The sequence below is a fragment of the Mus caroli genome, chromosome 12 (assembly GCF_900094665.2).
Source record: "Mus caroli chromosome 12, CAROLI_EIJ_v1.1, whole genome shotgun sequence".
Taxonomy (NCBI): domain Eukaryota; kingdom Metazoa; phylum Chordata; class Mammalia; order Rodentia; family Muridae; genus Mus; species Mus caroli.
This window is the reverse complement of record NC_034581.1, coordinates 81,664,529-81,682,139: the sequence shown is the minus strand read 5'-3', so window position 1 is coordinate 81,682,139 and position 17,611 is coordinate 81,664,529. Positions and strand designations below refer to the sequence as shown.

General features: G+C 44.0%; 2 protein-coding genes across 2 annotated transcripts in view; both read left to right on the top strand.

The window, feature by feature from the left end:
* Nucleotides 1-14,836, top strand: part of Vipas39 (VPS33B interacting protein, apical-basolateral polarity regulator, spe-39 homolog) — a 29,759-nt gene extending 14,923 nt beyond the window's left edge. Inside the window, exons 8-20 of the mRNA XM_021178751.1 lie at nt 397-489; nt 1,105-1,138; nt 2,003-2,105; nt 3,281-3,308; nt 4,426-4,499; nt 6,586-6,661; nt 7,224-7,358; nt 8,593-8,634; nt 8,939-9,028; nt 11,146-11,232; nt 11,696-11,785; nt 12,395-12,499; nt 13,884-14,836. Coding sequence (XP_021034410.1) covers nt 397-489; nt 1,105-1,138; nt 2,003-2,105; nt 3,281-3,308; nt 4,426-4,499; nt 6,586-6,661; nt 7,224-7,358; nt 8,593-8,634; nt 8,939-9,028; nt 11,146-11,232; nt 11,696-11,785; nt 12,395-12,499; nt 13,884-13,904 — 978 coding nt within the window. The 3' untranslated portion in view covers nt 13,905-14,836. The remainder of the gene's footprint in view (nt 1-396; nt 490-1,104; nt 1,139-2,002; nt 2,106-3,280; nt 3,309-4,425; nt 4,500-6,585; nt 6,662-7,223; nt 7,359-8,592; nt 8,635-8,938; nt 9,029-11,145; nt 11,233-11,695; nt 11,786-12,394; nt 12,500-13,883) is intronic.
* A 41-nt stretch (nt 14,837-14,877) lies between these two features.
* Nucleotides 14,878-17,611, top strand: part of Noxred1 (NADP dependent oxidoreductase domain containing 1) — a 19,573-nt gene continuing 16,839 nt past the window's right edge. The window contains exons 1-2 of the mRNA XM_021178752.2: nt 14,878-15,131; nt 16,256-16,384. The gene's annotated coding sequence lies outside the window, so the exon portion shown is untranslated. The remainder of the gene's footprint in view (nt 15,132-16,255; nt 16,385-17,611) is intronic.

Genomic DNA, 17,611 nt, shown 5'->3' with positions numbered 1-17,611 from the left:
TCTAAGGGTGGTAGAAGTGTGTGTGTGTGTGTCTGTTGTAGTGGACAGAGCAGCTGTCTAAGGGTGGTAGAAGTGTGTGTGTGTGTGTGTCTGTTTTAGTGGTTACTAGGATGTGGCACTTTCAAAGCTCAGCTATACGCTTGCACAGGGTAGGTTTTAGTATGTATGGAAACTGCACATTAAGGGAAAATAAGTCATGATGCGCTGGCTTGGCTAAGACGTCGGTGTCCTACGGGGCATCACGTTGCTAGATAGGATGTGTGGGGCCTGCAGGCTCACACAGAGACCGGTGTGAAATATAGAGGTGCTCTCTGGCCGCTTCCTTTGTTGCCTATCCCTCACTATCCGGTGATAGGCAGTGGTCTTCCTGACACACTCTGTGTTCTTACTCTGCAGGTCTGTTCACTAGAGCGCTTCCGCTCCCTCCAGGATAAGCTGCAGCTCCTAGAGGAGGCAGTAAGCATGCATGATGGGAACGTCATCACTGCAGTAAGTGTGAGGCTCACTGTCCGTCCTTCAGTTCAGTTCAGTTCCTGAACATCCAGTCGGAACTGACCGAAAAGTCTGGCTTTCTCTCTGAGGCATAGGTCTCTCAGAAAGCTGTACTCCCACCTTGGGTGGAGGAACATGCATTCTATGTGGAACTGTTGTTAGTTGTAACCAGAAATGAGAAGGCTGGCTGTTCTCTGTTATGCAGAGTGTCGTGGCACCAGCACTGTGAGGTAATTTCTCAGCAGACAGGAGGTAGTGTAGACATAGTGGACATGGGCATGTGGGACTGTGAGGTAGTTTCTCAGCCAGTGTGGACACAGTGGGCATGGGCATGTGGGACTGTGGGGTAGTTTCTCAGCCAGTGTGGACACAGTGGACATGGGCATGTGGGACTGTGAGGTAGTTTCTCAGCCAGCGTAGACACAGTGGGCATGGGCATGTGGACACCTAGGACATGGCTCGGTTCCAGAAGTCCATCCTTTCTTTCTGTCCCACAGAGGGGTGTGTCTGCCTGCAGTGATTCCTTACATGTCGCTGGCCTCATTCCTAGATGTGAGGTGATCAGGGCAGCCTCTGTGAAAGGATGCACAGTCTTTGTCTCTTTTCCTCAAGGTTCTGATCTTCCTGAAGAGGACCCTGAGCAAAGGTGAGCATGGTTAAAGGAGGTCTCCACTCAGCAGCAGAGTTCACCAGGATCAAGTCTGCTTCAGAGACAGTCAGGGTGGCCTGGGCCAAAGAGCACACATCACCTCACCTCACATCACATCACATCACATCACATCACATCACATCACATCACATCACACCACGTCACACCTCTTAGGGCAGCTTGTAGGGTGGGGGCTATATTAGCCTCCTTGGGAACATGTGGGCTGTGTGTTTGAGAATGTGAGAAGTGCTGCTGTTCATGTTAAGAATTAAAAGGCAAAGGGCTGGCTCAGTGATTAAGGATGGCTCAGTGATTAAGAGCACTGATGCCCTTCCAGAGGTCCTGAGTTCAGTTCCCAGCAACCACATGGTGACTCACAACCATCTGTAATGGGATCTGATGCCCTCTTCTGGTGTGTCTGAAGGAAGCTACAGTGTACTCATACTAAAAGGCTGACTGAGTGGCTGTGTGCTGCTCCAGAGTAAAGGTTCTCAACCCATGGGTCATGACCCCTTCTGACCCTTTCACAAGGGTTGCAGATCAGATATCCTGCATATTAGATATGTAAATTAAAATTCATAACAATAGCAAAATTACAGTTATGAAGTAACAGTGAAATAATTTAATGGTTAGGGGTCACGACAATATTCGGAACTATATTAACAGGTGGAAGCATTAGGAAGGTTGAAAACCACTGCTCTAGTGCATAGAGGCTGTTAATGATGGTGGGTGGAGACCAGGAAGAATCATCCTTAGCTGTTGCTGGGCTTTCAGATGGATTCCTGGGGTGTATGAGTGGAGAGGCCACACTCAGACTTGAGTGCTAGGAAACTTGACTTCTTTCTCTACCTAACATGCCAGAGATCCTTTTTCGAGAGCTGGAGGTACGCCAGGTCGCACTGAGACATCTCATTCATTTCCTTAAAGAAATAGGGGACCAAAAGCTGCTTTTAGATCTCTTCAGGTAAGAATTGGGCTTTGGGTCTATGAAGTTTATCAGGTATATTTTCAGAGCACTTTGGGGATGGAGGTGTGCAAAAAACTAGAAAGCAAGATCTTGAAATGTGCTGGGATAATCATCCCAGCATGCAGTCTGGTGGAATGGCAGGGTGTTAAGAACCTGGCCCCACAGTCAGACAGACCTGGACTGTGTGTGGTTGTTACTTGGTACTCTGATATTTGAGCAAGTCACTAGACTTCTTGAGAGTGGCCTTTTTCCCTTGTAAAATGGAGATGGTGATGTCTACCACAGAGGGTCATAAAGACTGACTGGAGCAGGCTAACGTTAATGTGTTGTAACAATCAGTGTTTACTAAACATTTTCTTAGACAACCCTTGATTAAAGGTGCCCTCCTCTTATTCAAGTGATGCCAGTGAGAGTACAGTAGAAAAGGAGGAGGAGTTATAGCTTTCCCAGAGAAGTCTCCTAGAAATCTTAGAATTTGGGCTGCACTGGGAAGCGAGGGGAGGGGGGGCTGGGCTGTCCTTCGGTGGCCTTCTACCACCTTTTCTTTCTACCACCTTTTCTTTCTCTTTCATTCCAGTAAATGGGGATGATGTTTTGCCCTTGGACTAAACAGCATGTTTTATCTGTTCCTCAGTGTTAGAGGTGTGAGAATCTCTGATTAAGTTTTGTGGCCCAGAACAGTGATGAGCAGCTGCCCTACAGACTGATGTGGGAAAGCAGTTTACCTGGTTAGATCAGAAGGAGTTTGCCACAGAAGACATGCCCACAGAGGCAGGCTCTTTGGCTTTCCTTTCCAGTCAAGGAAGTCTTGTCAAGCATCCCTCTGTGCCAAGCAGTACTGTTAGTTATGGTCTATTCAGAATAAGGAGGAAACAGAAGACAGAAAGCAGTGTTTTAATTTTGAGTAAAGAAATAAACGCACAGGTAGGTGTGTAAGCTCTTACTGCCCTGCTCTGCCTGATTTACTTAGTTAGAACATAGAACAGGCAGACAAGTAGATATGAAAGACAGCAGGTGTCTGAAGGGTCAAGGTGGTAGAGAGTAGGAGTCGGCTTTACCTCGGTGTGTTGATATATGAGGGAACTGTGTTTCTTCTGGAGCTTGTCTCTTATGCAAGAAATACTGGGAAAGTCAGTAGATTAAACTCTCCTCTCTCTTTTGCTTTTCCCCAGGTTCCTAGATAGAACAGAAGAACTGGCGGTAAGTATGGCATTTGTTTCTATTGGGAATCTATTGACCAGGCATCTAAGTCAAAGCCCGGCCCAGCTGCCAAGCCCTCCTGCTGATGGTTTTCTGTTCTTTTTTGATTAGATCTAGAAGATCTAGGAAATGACACTGCCTAGCTTAGTCTCCACGCATACACATGATAGGCTATAGTCCAGGAGGACTCTGAGAGTCAAGAATTTTAGTTTTTAGAGGATATAAATTTCTATTATAATCTGGGGAGAGGTGGTTCAGTGGATAGTGCTAGCATGAGACCCTTATTTTGAATTCCCAGGACCCATGTAAAAATTGAGTGCACTGGGTATGCTTTTCAAGCCCAGTGTGGAGGCAGTGGAGACGAGAGGATCCTAGAGGCTTGCTGGCCAGACAGTCTGCCTTCATTCTGGTGCAGTGACGGACCCAGACGCAGAAGACAAGGTGGATGGACTGACGAGATGGCTCAGTAGTTAAGAGTGTGTAGTGCTCTTGCGAGCACTGGAATTCCATTCCCAGCACCTATATCAGTCAGCTCATAACTACCTGTAACTCCAGCTTCAGGGCATCGGATGTTTTCTGTCCTCAGGCATCTACACTCAAACACATGCACACACAACTAAAATAAATCTATAAAGAGATAACACAGAGAACAATGGAGAAAGAACAGATACTTGCTCCTGGTTCTTATACATACACAAGCACAGGCAAGTACACACACACACACACACATACACATACACACACACGCCCACTTAGTATTCTCTGTGTGTGTGTGTGTGTGTGTGTGTGTGAGAGAGAGAGAGAGAGAGAGAGAGTGCCTCTTTGTGCTCAGATGTGTGCTTAGATAAGTGTGTGTGTGTATGTGTGTGTGTGAGGGGTGTGTGTGTGAGAGAGAGAGCGCGAGTGTGTGTGTGTGCGCATATACATGCCTCTTTGTGCTCAGATGTGTGCTTAGAAAAGTGTGTGTGTGTGTGAGAGAGAGAGAGAGAGTGAGAGAGTGAGTGTGTGCCTCTTTGTGCTCAGATGTGTGCTTAGATAAGTGCTAGACCTCTTAGTGATATGCCTCTCTCTTTTAAGGATATGTGATAGCTCAAATTTTTTCTCTGTTTTTTTGTAGCTGTCCCATTATCGAGAGCATTTGAACATTCAGGATCCTGAAAAACGAAAAGAATTTCTTAAGACTTGCATTGGGTAAGTATGGGAAGAGTAGTTTTGTGATAATGAGAGGAGAAAAGCGAATGGGTTGGAAGGCTCAGAAGGGAAGGCTAACAGTGACTCTCATGGGTACTCTTTGTCAGTCATCTGCCTCAGTAGCTCCCAAATCCTAGTGTCCAGCAGAGTTTTCACTGACTGGAAGAAACATGAAAACAATGGGATCTTCCCCAAAGCTAGACGTATTGAATTAGAAAGACTGTCTTAGTTCTTGAACTTTGGTTCTCACATATCCTCTCGTTTTAGCAATAAAATTACGATAATTTTTATGATTTATTTATTTTATATACATGGTGTTTTGCTTGCATGTATGTCATGTAAGGGTGTTAGATCCCCTGGAACTGGAGTTACAGATGGCTATGAGCTGCTGTCTGGGTGCTAGGAATTGAACTCAGGTCCCCTGGAAGAGCAGCCAGTGCTCTTAACCTCTGCAGTTCTGGTGATAATTTTTTTATGATTTACTATAATAAAATTAAAGTGTGAAACTGCTTATGGATCTTGAGCATTTTTCTTGTTACGAGTCTGGAAGCCCCAAGTCTCAGAACCACTGCTTTTAGTGCAAGCTTTCATCCAAACACAAGTCCTCATTAAAAACAAGCAGAGTAAGCCACGGATATTACTGCTCTTCTGACGGGATGCTCACGGCTCTTAGAGGTAACTCATTTTGGGCTGGAGAGATGGCTCAAAGGTTAAGAGCACTGACTGCTCTTCCAGAGGTCCTGAGTTTAATTCCCAGCAACCACATGGTGGCTCACAACCATCTGATGCCTTCTTCTGGTGTGTCTGAAGAGAGCAATGGTGTACTCATATACATAAAATAAATCACTAAAAATAAAAGTAACTCATCTTATTTACTTGTCTTTACTATAGGAAAGTGCTTCCATAGGTTAAGCTGAAGTGTGCTTATCAGTATCTATCCATACAGCTACATAGCCTCTCAGCACCCCTGCTTCTAGAGGTTCATTGTTCACACTTGTTTCAGCCATTCCTCATGGAAGGATTTCCAGGGTCACGTTTAGAATTCCCTAGTGTATGAAATTCCTAATTGTAATGTTACCAGATAGAAAGCCAGGGTTCACACTTGCCTGGGTCAGTGTAATTGATTTCAGGACTCTTTCTGTAGTGAGTAGAGGAACAGACATCATTGTCTAAAGGACAGAGGTCTGAACTGAAGGCTGAAGGTGCCTTCCACTGTCATGTACCCAGATTGGCTTTGAACTTGCTGTGTAATCAAGAACTCCTAAATCCCCTGGCCCCTCCTCATAAATGCTGGAATCACAGACATGTGCCCCCATATCTGGCCAAAGACATAGTTTTGAAGATGGAGTCCTTGACGTTTCTGTAGATCAGTGCAAGTTTTATTAATTTTATAAATTATATAATTTATTAATTATATACACTATGCTATATAATTTAAATTAGTTTTTACTATTCTGCTCTAAAAGCAGTTAACAGATTCAGTAGAGTTCAGCAAGTTCTGTGGACATGTTGACAATGGGTGGTTGTCTTGGCTCTCTAGCTTTGTGACCCACTCACAAGCTAACTCCTCAAACAAGCTGATTCTTATTCATTCTGCAGCAAAATCATGTGCATTTTGTGGACTTTGAGAAGATTCCTTTTGAGTTTTCAAAGTCTCTGTCTCCCTCCCTCCCTCCCTCCTTCCCTCTCTCTCTTGAAAGAATGTCATGTGGTCCAGGCTGAGTATGGCTTTGATATGTTACTTCACCTGCCTCCACGTTGGGAAAGCTGGGGTGTGGGCATATACCGCCTCACCTGGCCTATGCAGTGCTGGCGATTGAACCTGGGGCTTCATGCATGCTAGGCCAGCACTATACCAACTGAGCTACATCCCCAGCTCCAGTCAGCAAACTTCAAATACAATATCCAGACCAAAGTCTACTCTAGCTTTCTAGTTACTCTGCCTTAAAGGGTCCTGAGAAGGTGCATTGAGATCAAACTTGTTAAAAAACTGTGAGCTCGTAAGGTTTTAGTGATCATTTGATTTGGTTGGGTTTGTTTTGCTTTTCACATAGCAAAAAGTACTAACCTTGTGATCCTTTACCAGTTTGCCATTTTCAGCAGAAGACTCTGCACATGTACAAGACCATTACACCCTGCTGGAGCGCCAGATCATCATTGAGGTGAGGTTCCCTCTCTCTGCTCTCTGCTTCTGTGCCCAGGCTCAGCCACTCAGCGTCCAGGCCCTCCTCAGCTCTGCTCGTGGCATTTTCTATACAGCCTTTTATTTCCTCGACAAATTCTTCTTGTCCTTAGCCATGCTTTCCTCTCTTACCTGCTGCTAGCCCGAAAGTATTTACTGTGTCCTCTAGTCCAGATTTCTTGTGTCAGTTCCACTTCCAAAATTTCTTCCCTTGCCTCCCTCTCTCCTTTCCTTTCTTTGTTTTTCTTTTGGATATTTTTTTCTTTATTTTGTCTTGAGATAAAATATCATAGAGCCTAGACTGGACTGTGTAATGAAGCCATGAACTCCTGATCTTCCTGCTTTGCCTCCCAAGTGCTGGGATTATAGGCACGCAACACCAAGCTGAACTGTTGAAATCTTAGTTAAACTTAAAAATCTATGACCCTTTTATGGAATTTAACCCTCTCTGGGATATCCTAAGCAACTGCTGTAGTAGTGCAGCTATGTTCCTGCCTCTCCCAGTGGACACTTCTTTCCTCACTTGGCTGACTCCACCACAGGCAAACGACCGGCACCTGGAGTCTTCAGGGCAGACTGATGTCTTCCGGAAGCACCCCCGTAAAGCTTCCATTCTCAACATGCCGTTAGTGACAACGCTCTTCTACGCCTGCTTCTATCACTACACGGAGTCTGAGGTACAGGGGGAGTCAGAATGGAGCATTGTTCAATTGTGAGGTATTGTCAGTGGGCTTGTGTAGTTTTCAGAAATCATCCAGAAACTTCTCAGCAAGAGTGAGCCAAGAGGGACAAAGGTTTATGAGGGTTTGTGTAGCCATATGCGGCTGGTGTCCTAGCAGAGCACCTGCCATCTTTGGTGCTGGCTCCCTCAGCAGTAGTAGCATAGAGGAGAGTAGTGTCAGTTGGCTGTGGATAGCTCCTATTGACAAAAAAAAAAAATTTTTTTTTTAAAGATTTATTTATTATATATCTAAGTACAATGTAGCTGTCTTCAGACACACCAGAAGAGGGCATCAGATCTCGTTACGGATGGTTGTGAGCCACCATGTGGTTGCTGGGATTTGAACTCAGGACCTTCTGAAGAGCAGTCAGTTGTTCTTAACCGCTGAGCCATCTCTCCAGCCCCAAAAAAGAATTTTTAATTTTATGTGTATGGGTGTTTATTTTTGTTTTTGATTTTTGCTTTGGTTTTTCAAGACAGGATTTCTCTGTGTAGCCCTGTCTCTCCTGGAACTTGCTATATGGTTCAGGCTAGCATCAAACTCAGAGAAATACACCTGCCTCTGCCTCCTGAGTGCTGGGATTAAAGGCACATGTATAGATGTATTGCCTGCATGTATTTCTGGGTACTGGTGCATGCCTTGTACCCATGGAGACCCAACTAAGTATCTAATCCCCTGGGCCTAAAGTTACAGATGGTTGTAAACTGACATGTGAATGCTAAGAATTGCAGCCAGATCCTTTGAAAGGGCAGCAGGTGCTCTTAACCACTGAGTCACCTCTCCAACCCCTTTTTCTTTCTTTCTTTCTTTCTTTCTTTCTTTTTTTTTCTTTAAGTTTGGGCTTGACTTAATCCTCACAAGTATGCTTTTCTCTTACTAGCAGAAAAACAAAAAGAAAGGAAAAAAGGAAAAAAAATCCAAAAAACAAAGAAAAGAAGGAAGGAGGAAAGGAAGACATTTTGGAAGTGGAAATGACACAAGAAATGTGGACTAGAGGACACAGTGTTGTACTCACTAGTCTTCCTGATGCAGTAGGGTGTGTGGTGCTCCATCAGACATGATGAGATTTTCTTATAAAGTGATGTCTGAGTTTAAAGGCTTTACAATTTGCACAGAGAGTATGTGTAATAAAGAAGAAGATGAGGGATTTGGGGGTTTCACTGACATTTCTTTTCCCATTTCATCCTAGGGAACCTTCAGCAGTCCCATCAACCTGAAGAAAACATTCAAGGTAGCACTGCACTGCGTTCTGGTTTGTGCAATGGTGCCAGAGCGCTGCGTGGAGTGTGTGGTGCTTGGTAGCCTAGACACTGTGCTTTCAAAAGTCAGTGGGAAGTGAGAGGAAACCTCAGCGTTACACTGTACATCAGCGAGGGGCTTGGAAGATGAAGGGTCTTTGGTGATTGATTGCAAACTTGGTTTCTTTCAAGGGTCAGGATCAGTATCAGCAAATACATATGTTTTTCTAAAATGTTAAAGCATTTCATGGATGCTTTTCTATATCTTCTTACTGTGTCCTGGTTTCTGCTCTTCAGATCCCAGACAAACAGTATGTGCTGACAGCCTTGGCTGCGCGTGCCAAGCTCAGAGCCTGGAATGACGTTGATGCCCTGTTCACCACAAAGGTGGGTGCCCTGACCCTGTGCTTCGGAGGCCTGTGGAGAGAGAAGGCCTTCGTAGGTCTCCTAAGTCCCTGGGGCCAATGAAGCTTCTTCAGTCCGTTTCCAAAGTTTTAAATGAAAGGAAGATCTGAAAGAATATAGTAGCCGCTGTTCTACCTACTAATTTATTAACATTTTGATGTATTATTTAGCTGCTTTGTTTTTAAATACACGTTTATTTTTCCAGAACCATTTAAAAGTAAACCTTATGTTCAACACTTTTCCCTTTGATATTAGTATTTGTCTCATAAGTATTACATCTCAAGACATTTATGTACCTATCTTGAAGTGTATGAATCTACAGTGATGATTGTTTTCTAAGATTTACTTTGATTCTATGTGCATGACACTAGCCTGCATACCTAGGGAGGTAGGAAGAGGGAACTAGAACTGGAGTTATAGATGGCTAAGATGGCTGTGAGCTACCTTGTGGGTGCTGGGAATTGAACCTAGCTCCTCTGGAAAACCAGCAAGTGCTCTTCACTACCATCTCTCCAGCCCCAAGAAATTTAGTATTAGTAAAATTATATCACCATAAATATCTGCCATATATACATCACTTTTAACTTAGCTCATTACCGCTTTTAGGGTTTTGTTTGTTTGTTTTGTTTTGTTTTGCTTATAGATTTATGTGATTCATTGTACCATGTAAGTGAGAATTATAGTTGTGGGCCACCATGTGGGTTCTGGGACTCGAACCCAGGGCCTCTACAAAAGCAACAGATAAGGCCGAGCGTGGTGGCGCACGCCTGTAATCCCAGCACTTGGGAGGCAGAGGCAGGCGGATTTCTGAGTTCGAGGCCAGCCTGGTCTACAAAGTGAGTTCCAGGACAGNCACTTGGGAGGCAGAGGCAGGCGGATTTCTGAGTTCGAGGCCAGCCTGGTCTACAAAGTGAGTTCCAGGACAGCCAGGGCTACACAGAAAAAAACCCTGTCTCAAAAAAAAAAAAAAAAAAAAAAAAAAGCAACGGATACTCTTAATTTCTGAGCCATCTCTTCAGCCCCTGTTTTCAATTTTTATATTTATATATTTAATTTATTAGGATCCAATATAATCTATCCAATCTTTGGATATGATTGTATTCTCTATTAATATATATTGAATATATATATTATGTGTGTATGTGTATATATGTACATATACATGTATGTACATGTGTATATGCGTACATATATACATACATATATAAATATTATATATATTTGAAAGTTGATCATTATGTACTATAAAGTGTGCAGTATGGAATTTTGGTTTTTATAATGGAACGATTACTATAGTTCATACTAATAGCATCCATCCTACATCACCCGTGTTGTGTGTGTGTGTATGCATGCATGTACACACAGTTTTCTTTTTCAGGATTGGTTTGGTTATTTGAGATCCTTTGTGGTTCCATATAAGTTGGTTTAAAATGTGAATATATTTTTTTCATTCTAGCCTTGAGAATTTTCTGATTTTTCTTCTTATTTATCAGTTAACTATATTAACTACTAAAGAAAAACACACTCACAGAAAAGTTGACACTGTATACAAAAGTGTCTAAGTATATGAGACTGAGATAGTGAGGGCTGTGCTCATGGTGTTGAGGGCATAGGCAGCATGTGCAAAGTTGGACTCACTTCCCAGCACAGACACCTTAAGAAGAGGTTCAGATTTCACTGTCTCCATGTTCCAACCTCATTCAGGGAAAGTTCTGGTTGTCAGTAGCTTCCTAGATCCTACTGTATGAGTTTACAAATAAATAATTCCATATGCATGTAAAGATGGAGAAGTAGAATTTTTTTGTACTTACAAGCTTATGGTGTATATGTTATTCATGACTTGTTCCATTTTGGAACATTTCACAGACTGTTTCCATGCATTACTGTCAAGATCAAAGACCTCATTTTATTATGTATGTCTTACTCTTTTCTTCCCTCTACATTCCTTGGCTTTTCTAAGAAAGTTCATCTCTCACGGTTTCTCTACCCCTCACTTCTTCCTGTCTGTCTACCATGCTTCTCTGATATGACCATGAAAGGCACATGAGCTGAGGCCAGTTAATGATGTCTGGCCCACCTGTTGCTGCCTTTTCTTCCAGAACTGGTTGGGTTACACCAAGAAGAGAGCACCCATTGGCTTCCATCGAGTTGTGGAAATTTTGCACAAGAACAGTGCCCCTGTCCAGGTAATGGCTCTGAAAAAGAGCTAGTGGTGGGATGTGAGCTATCCTCATGTTCTCAATGGTGGCACTGTGGCTGTGCAGGGCCTGACATAGAAAAGGACAGGGAGAAACAAAGTAATTTCAGGCCCTCTTTGAGGAACAGCTCCTGTGCTTAGCCGTATAGAGAACTATGTACTGTTCAGATAATTGAGAAGAATTCCCTGTAGCCGAGGAGCAGTAGGCCCACCCTGGCCCATCTCTAGAGTGCTGTGGCTGTGGACCTGGCTGCAGGGTAAGGAGGACTGCTCTTCCCTTTCTCCTGAGGTAGCAGGGAAGTGCTGCTGAGCATCCCCACTGCCACTGTAAAACTGTGCTTCATGTTGGCTTTGCAAACACAGGGTGCTGAGTTCTCCCTTGTTTACAACTTGCTTTTTCTACCCAGGGAGCCCTGTGTCTCTATCATTAATCAGAGTACGTTTTCCTACAGATACTGCAGGAATATGTCAATCTGGTGGAAGATGTGGACACCAAGTTGAACTTAGCTACTAAGTTCAAGTGCCATGATGTCGTCATTGATGTGAGTCTGCAAGAAGGGAGAACCCTGATTTAGGTCCTGGGTGAAGAATCAGAGATACAGCCTTTGCCCCAGATCTGAAATGCTTCCAGCGGCTTTGACTGAACAGACAGAATAGTCTGGCAAGAATTAGTTTGGAGACCAACACTCCTATATTGTTTTCCCAGTCTCCGAATTGAATTCTCAGCTTTTAGTTTTTTGAAGTCATTAGAACTAAATGAAGCGGCTGGAAAGATGGCTCAGTCAGTGGTTAAGAGCACTGACTGCTCTTCCAGAGGTTCTGAGTTCAATTCCCAGCAACCACATGGTGGCTCACAACCATCTGTAATGAGATCTGATGCCATCTTCTGGTGTGTCTGAAGACAGCTACAGTATACTCATATAAATAAAAAAATAAATAAATAATATTAAAGAAAAAAAATAACTAAATGAAGCTATGCAAGCTCTGTGACAATCTCTCCAGCTTGGGGTTCTATGGGTGCTTTATGCGCATCATCTTACTCTCATCTGCTGTCTTTTTCTTGAGCCCAGGGGCAAAGAAACAGTGGCAGAAAGAGTGAGTTCCGTATAGAGAGAGGCTGAGTAGGAATTTGATTGTGCTTTTGTGTACAGACTTGCCGAGACCTGAAGGATCGTCAGCAGTTGCTTGCATACAGGAGCAAAGTAGACAAAGGATCCGCCGAGGAAGAAAAGATCGATGTCGTTCTCAGCAGCTCGGTAACTTACCCTCCAGTTAGCCTAGGAGAGCATGCACAGCGGAGCAGCCAGTGTGTATGCTCCTAAGATCTCCCAAGTGCATCTGCACTGATCTGAGCCACATGGATACAAGACCCACCTGTGGGATGGAGGAGCAAAAGTACTATTTTTGAACAGTAGAAATCACTTTTGAGATATGAATTGGCAAGTTCCAGGCTAGTAAAAGACCCTGTTTCAAAAAAACAAGGTAAAGCCAGGCAGTGGTGGTACACGCTTTTAATCNCAGCACTTGGGAGGCAGAGGCAGGCAGATTTCTGAGTTTGAGGCCAGCCTGGTCTACAGAGTGAGTTCCATGACAGCCAGAGAGAGCTACACAGAGAAACCCTGTCTCAAAAAACCAAAACCAAAACCAAACAAAAACCCCAAGGTAGATAGCATGTGATACATGAGGCTGATCTGTCCTTAGCCCATGTGCATCTGTACACACAGAGAGTTAAGAAATACTGAAGTGAGATATGAAGACCTCAGCATGGAGCATAACTGTGGTGCACTGATCATCATTAGACCTAATAGAGATCAGGAAAGACACAGCACACGATAGAGACTCAGTAGCCAGGCGTATGATCCCTCTAGGCTGTGACCTGCCTGTTGGAAATAAGAAAATGAAATAGAATTAGCTATTTCAGAAGTCCTGGTTATCCGTATGAAATCACTCAACTTTTCATTAGCATTAGGTATTTGATACCTGTGCCTAGTCACCTAACACTAGTTAGCACTAAGGAGGGCAAAGCCAGATTAATGCTCTAAACTGGCAATCTGTAAAATACAGAACAGGTATTTAATCTTTCTCTGGATAAATGAACTCCCACATGCTAAAAAGAAAAATCTTCTCGGGGCTAAGGTGATGGTTAATCAATAAAGTACTTGCCATGTATACATAAGGATCTGAGTTTGGTCCCCAGCACCCACATAAAGACTGGACACATGGCATGTGCTTGAATTCCCAGCACTAGGGAGGCAGAGGCAGCAGATCTCTGGGGCTCACTGGTCAGCCCAGCCTAATTGGCAAGTTCCAGGCTAGTAAAAGAGCCTATTTCAAAAAACTAGGTAGATAGCATCTGACATAAGGTTGATCTCTGTACACACAGAGTTAAAAGCTAATTCTTTGCTAGTGCATGTCCACAATCCCTCACACTTGCAGGTTAAGGCAGGAAGATCAGGAGTTTGAGGTTAGACTGCAATATATACTGAGTTCCAGGCTAGACTGGGCTACATAGAGACACCCTGCCCCGAACAGACAAAAAGAACTCAACAGTCCCAATCCCATTCTTATTTTCATCTCCTCTCCCTCACTGTAGTGGTAAGTGACAACTGATCATGCCTTCCTTGTCTGCTTTTTTCACAGCAAATTCGATGGAAGAACTAAGAGTCCTTTGCTACCCTGAAGCCTGCCTCACTTTTCTTTCTGCCTATGAAAACAGAGAGCTCTCTTCTTAGGAGAGTCACAGCATTCTACACGTGAGCCTGTCATTCACAGGCAGTGCCTGCTGGTTTAGGGACAGAAACCAGCCTTTGAGCACATGTATCTTCAGACTGATCTGTCCAGGGGACATTACTTACAGGCCAGTAGCTAAAGGCTTTGACTCTCAAGAAAGATGCTCTGCACCGGTGCCTGTGGAAAGGTGGGAGCCCATCCTGGGCAAGATGCCTGTGCTCAGAGAAAAGTGACCACTCCAGAAACACATCGGGACTAAGCCACAGGTGCCTCGGGATGGCAGTGACATTCCTCTGTCCTTTCAGCTGTTCTTACCCAGAACCTGGTATTGGGCATAGGCATTTCCACTCTAAAGGAGTCAGAACAGAACTAAATTGACTCTTCATGGCCCTCGGAAAGGGATATCAGTGTTGCTCAGGACCTGCTGGAAACCAGACCCAAGTTCTCAAGACACAGGGCCACTCATCAATGACAGACACTTCCTACACATTGTGTACCTTCAGCCAGTATCTACCTGCTGTCCCTGTCAACTTTGTATAGGGACGTGTGAGGGACATAGGGTCCCTCTGACACCTGCACACTGTCTGGGTGGTGAGCCATCCGCTTCAGCACGTCTTCTGTTTCTGTGTCAGACACAGTCTTACCTGGAATTCAGATTCACCAGTGCTGGAGCACTCTTTTAGGCAAAAATCATTTCACCAGAAGCAGCTACAAGTAGCACCTTGTTTAGATATCTCCGTAGAGGCCCTGTTAGCCTGCTGGGGACTTGAGCAGTGTTCCATTCTGCCCTGTGCCTCCCTGAACTGGATTTCCCTGACATGCCTACACTCCTAATAAAACTGTTGCATTCCTTGTGCCTCCTCTTCCCCATCTGGTTACTTAGTCCATAATGATGACGTAATTGCACCTCTGACTATCAGCAGCCTGTCATCACATTATAGTGTCACAGTATCCCAGCAAGGCAGGAGGATATGGTTAATAGCACTCTAGTATAAGACACAGAAGACCTGAGTTCTTGCCTCAGCAATCTTGCTGACAAACTAGTGCTAGGGAGAGGGCCCTTATTCTGTGGACCCATCTTCATCTGTAGAAAAGTAGGACCGAAGTCTGACTGGCGTTCTACACTCTTGACAAGTGGGTGAAGGGGAAGGAGACCAGGTAATGGACACCGCATGCAGCATGTTCTAGGCTTAGCTAGAGGCTTGGTAACATCTGAGCTGCAGGAAACATTTGGCAATGTCTGAAGGCACTTTTTACTCTCAAACTTGGGAGTGTGTTGCTAAATACCCAGTCACACACAAGACAGGTCCCCACGGCAAGAATTATCCTGCCAAAAACATTAGTAACAGCAGTGTTTAATCCTGCTTTAGGGGGGTCTGTGCCTTTCACCAAGTTTGAAGACCCAAGTTTAATCATTAGACGCCCCCCATGGTAGAACTTGAGAACTGACTCTCATAAATTGTCTTTTGATCTTCACATGTCTGTATGCGCACACACTATGCATAGAGATGATAAAGATTTCTACTTTAAAGGGATCTTCTGCATTTTGCAGTCATCCCCATTTCCAGGTAGCCTCATACTTCATTACTTTCCTCTGCGTCCTTCTTACTGTTGAAGAAGTGGGTTTAATTTGTTACAGTATCAGACATAGTGGAGAAGCAGAACCACTGAGGGTGCAGATAGTTATCTATCCAACCTCCTGGTATACTTTGCTACAGGGATTTGAACCCAGTCAAGATGGCGGCTAACAGTCTGTATAAAGCGGTTGCTTTTGTGCCTGGTGAGAGACTGAATTTTTCAGGGAGGGAGGTGAGAGAGGAAAGAGAGCTATAAAGTAAGGGACACAGGGCTTGGCTAGAACTGAGAGTTACTGTCTTAGGACTACCATTGTTGTGATGAACACCATGACCAAAGCAAACTGGAGAGGAAAGGGTTTATTTAGATTACACTTCTAGATCACTGTTCATCAATGAAGTCAGGACAGGAACTCAAAGGGCAGAGGCTGATGCAGAGGTCATGAAGGAGCACAGGTCACTGACTGGTTTGTTCCTCCTGGCTTGCTCAGCCTGCTTATAGAACCCAAGACCATCAACCCAGGGATGGCACCACACACAATGGACTGGGCCATCTCCCATCAATCACTTATTAAGAAAATGCCTTATAGCTGAATCTTACATTTCCCTCCCTTCAGATAACTCTAACTTGTGTCAAGTTTACATAAAACCACCCAGCACAGAGGCTAGGATGCATGCCTGCAACCTCAGTAGAGTAATATGTTGCAGGAGCAGTTGGTGGTCTTTGTCATGGAATTGAATATGACCTGGCCCAGGAGTGAGCCCCATAAGGAAGGCCAGGAACAGGTGGAGCAGTTACAGGCCTAGCTACTGAACTACACCAAGACATCCAACCAGGTAAGTAACGATGTGGCATCGCAACTCAAAACAGGAACTGGCTGCTGTTTTATTTCCACATGCTAGATTCTTCACAACATCCCTTGTGGTTCTCTCTAACCAGAAACATACAAGGAAGGGATTCTGGAAAGCATTTTGGTCTAGCCAAGTTGCCATGTTACAAAGCTGTAACACTGAATCTCCATTTTTAAGAATGTAAAAAGGTGTGTCTAAAATTGATGCCTGCAGGATGTTGTGTTAGACATATGGGTCTGGCAGATTTTGAGTTCCTCTTTCCTTTAGAACAGGAAACATCACGTGCAAGAATGTGACACCCTGCTGTGTCCATTTCTGTAAGAGGGGACTAGAGAAGCCAAACATAAAGGGTGACATGGTACGATTTATTTTTATGAATTATCTGAACTACGTAAATCTGTATGTAGGAATCAATAGTGGTTCCAGGAGTTTGGAATTGGAGAGGAGTGGGGAGTCAAGGCTTAATGCAAATAGGATTTCTTTTTTGTGGGTATAAAAATGAGATAGTCAGAGCTGGAGAGACGCGTCCATTGGTTCAGAGCACTGACTGCTTGTGGTGGTTTGTATATGCTTGGCCCAGGGAGTGGCACTATTAGATGACGCCTTGTTGAAGTAGGTGTGTTACTGTGGGTGTGGGCTTTAAGAACCTGTTCTAACTTCCTGGGAGCCCATCTTCTCCTGTTTGCCTCTCAGCTCCTCCTGTACCATGCCTACCTGGATGCTGCCATGCTCCCACCTTGATGGTAATGGACTCAAGCTCTGAACCTGTAAGCCAGCCCCAGTTAAATGTTATCCTCATAAGAGTTGCCTTGGTCATGGTGTCTGTTCACAGCAGTAAAACCCTGAGATACTGCTTTTACAGAAGTCTTTAGTTCAATTCCCAGCAACCACATGGTGGCTCACAGCCATCTATAATGTGTAATGTGGTCTGATGCCTTCTTCTGATGTGTCTGAAGACAACTACAGTGTACTCATATAAATAAAATAAAAAATCTTAGAGAAAAAATGAGATAGTCATACAACATTCTGAATGTACTATTGAATTGTTCATTTTCTTTTTTTAAATTGTTTTGTTTTGTTTTTAAGATTTATTTATTTATTATAAATAAATAAATGTAGCTGTCTTCAGACACACCAGAAGAGGGCATCAGATCTCATTACGGATGGTTGTGAGCCACCATGTGGTTGCTGGGATTTGAACTCAGGACCTCT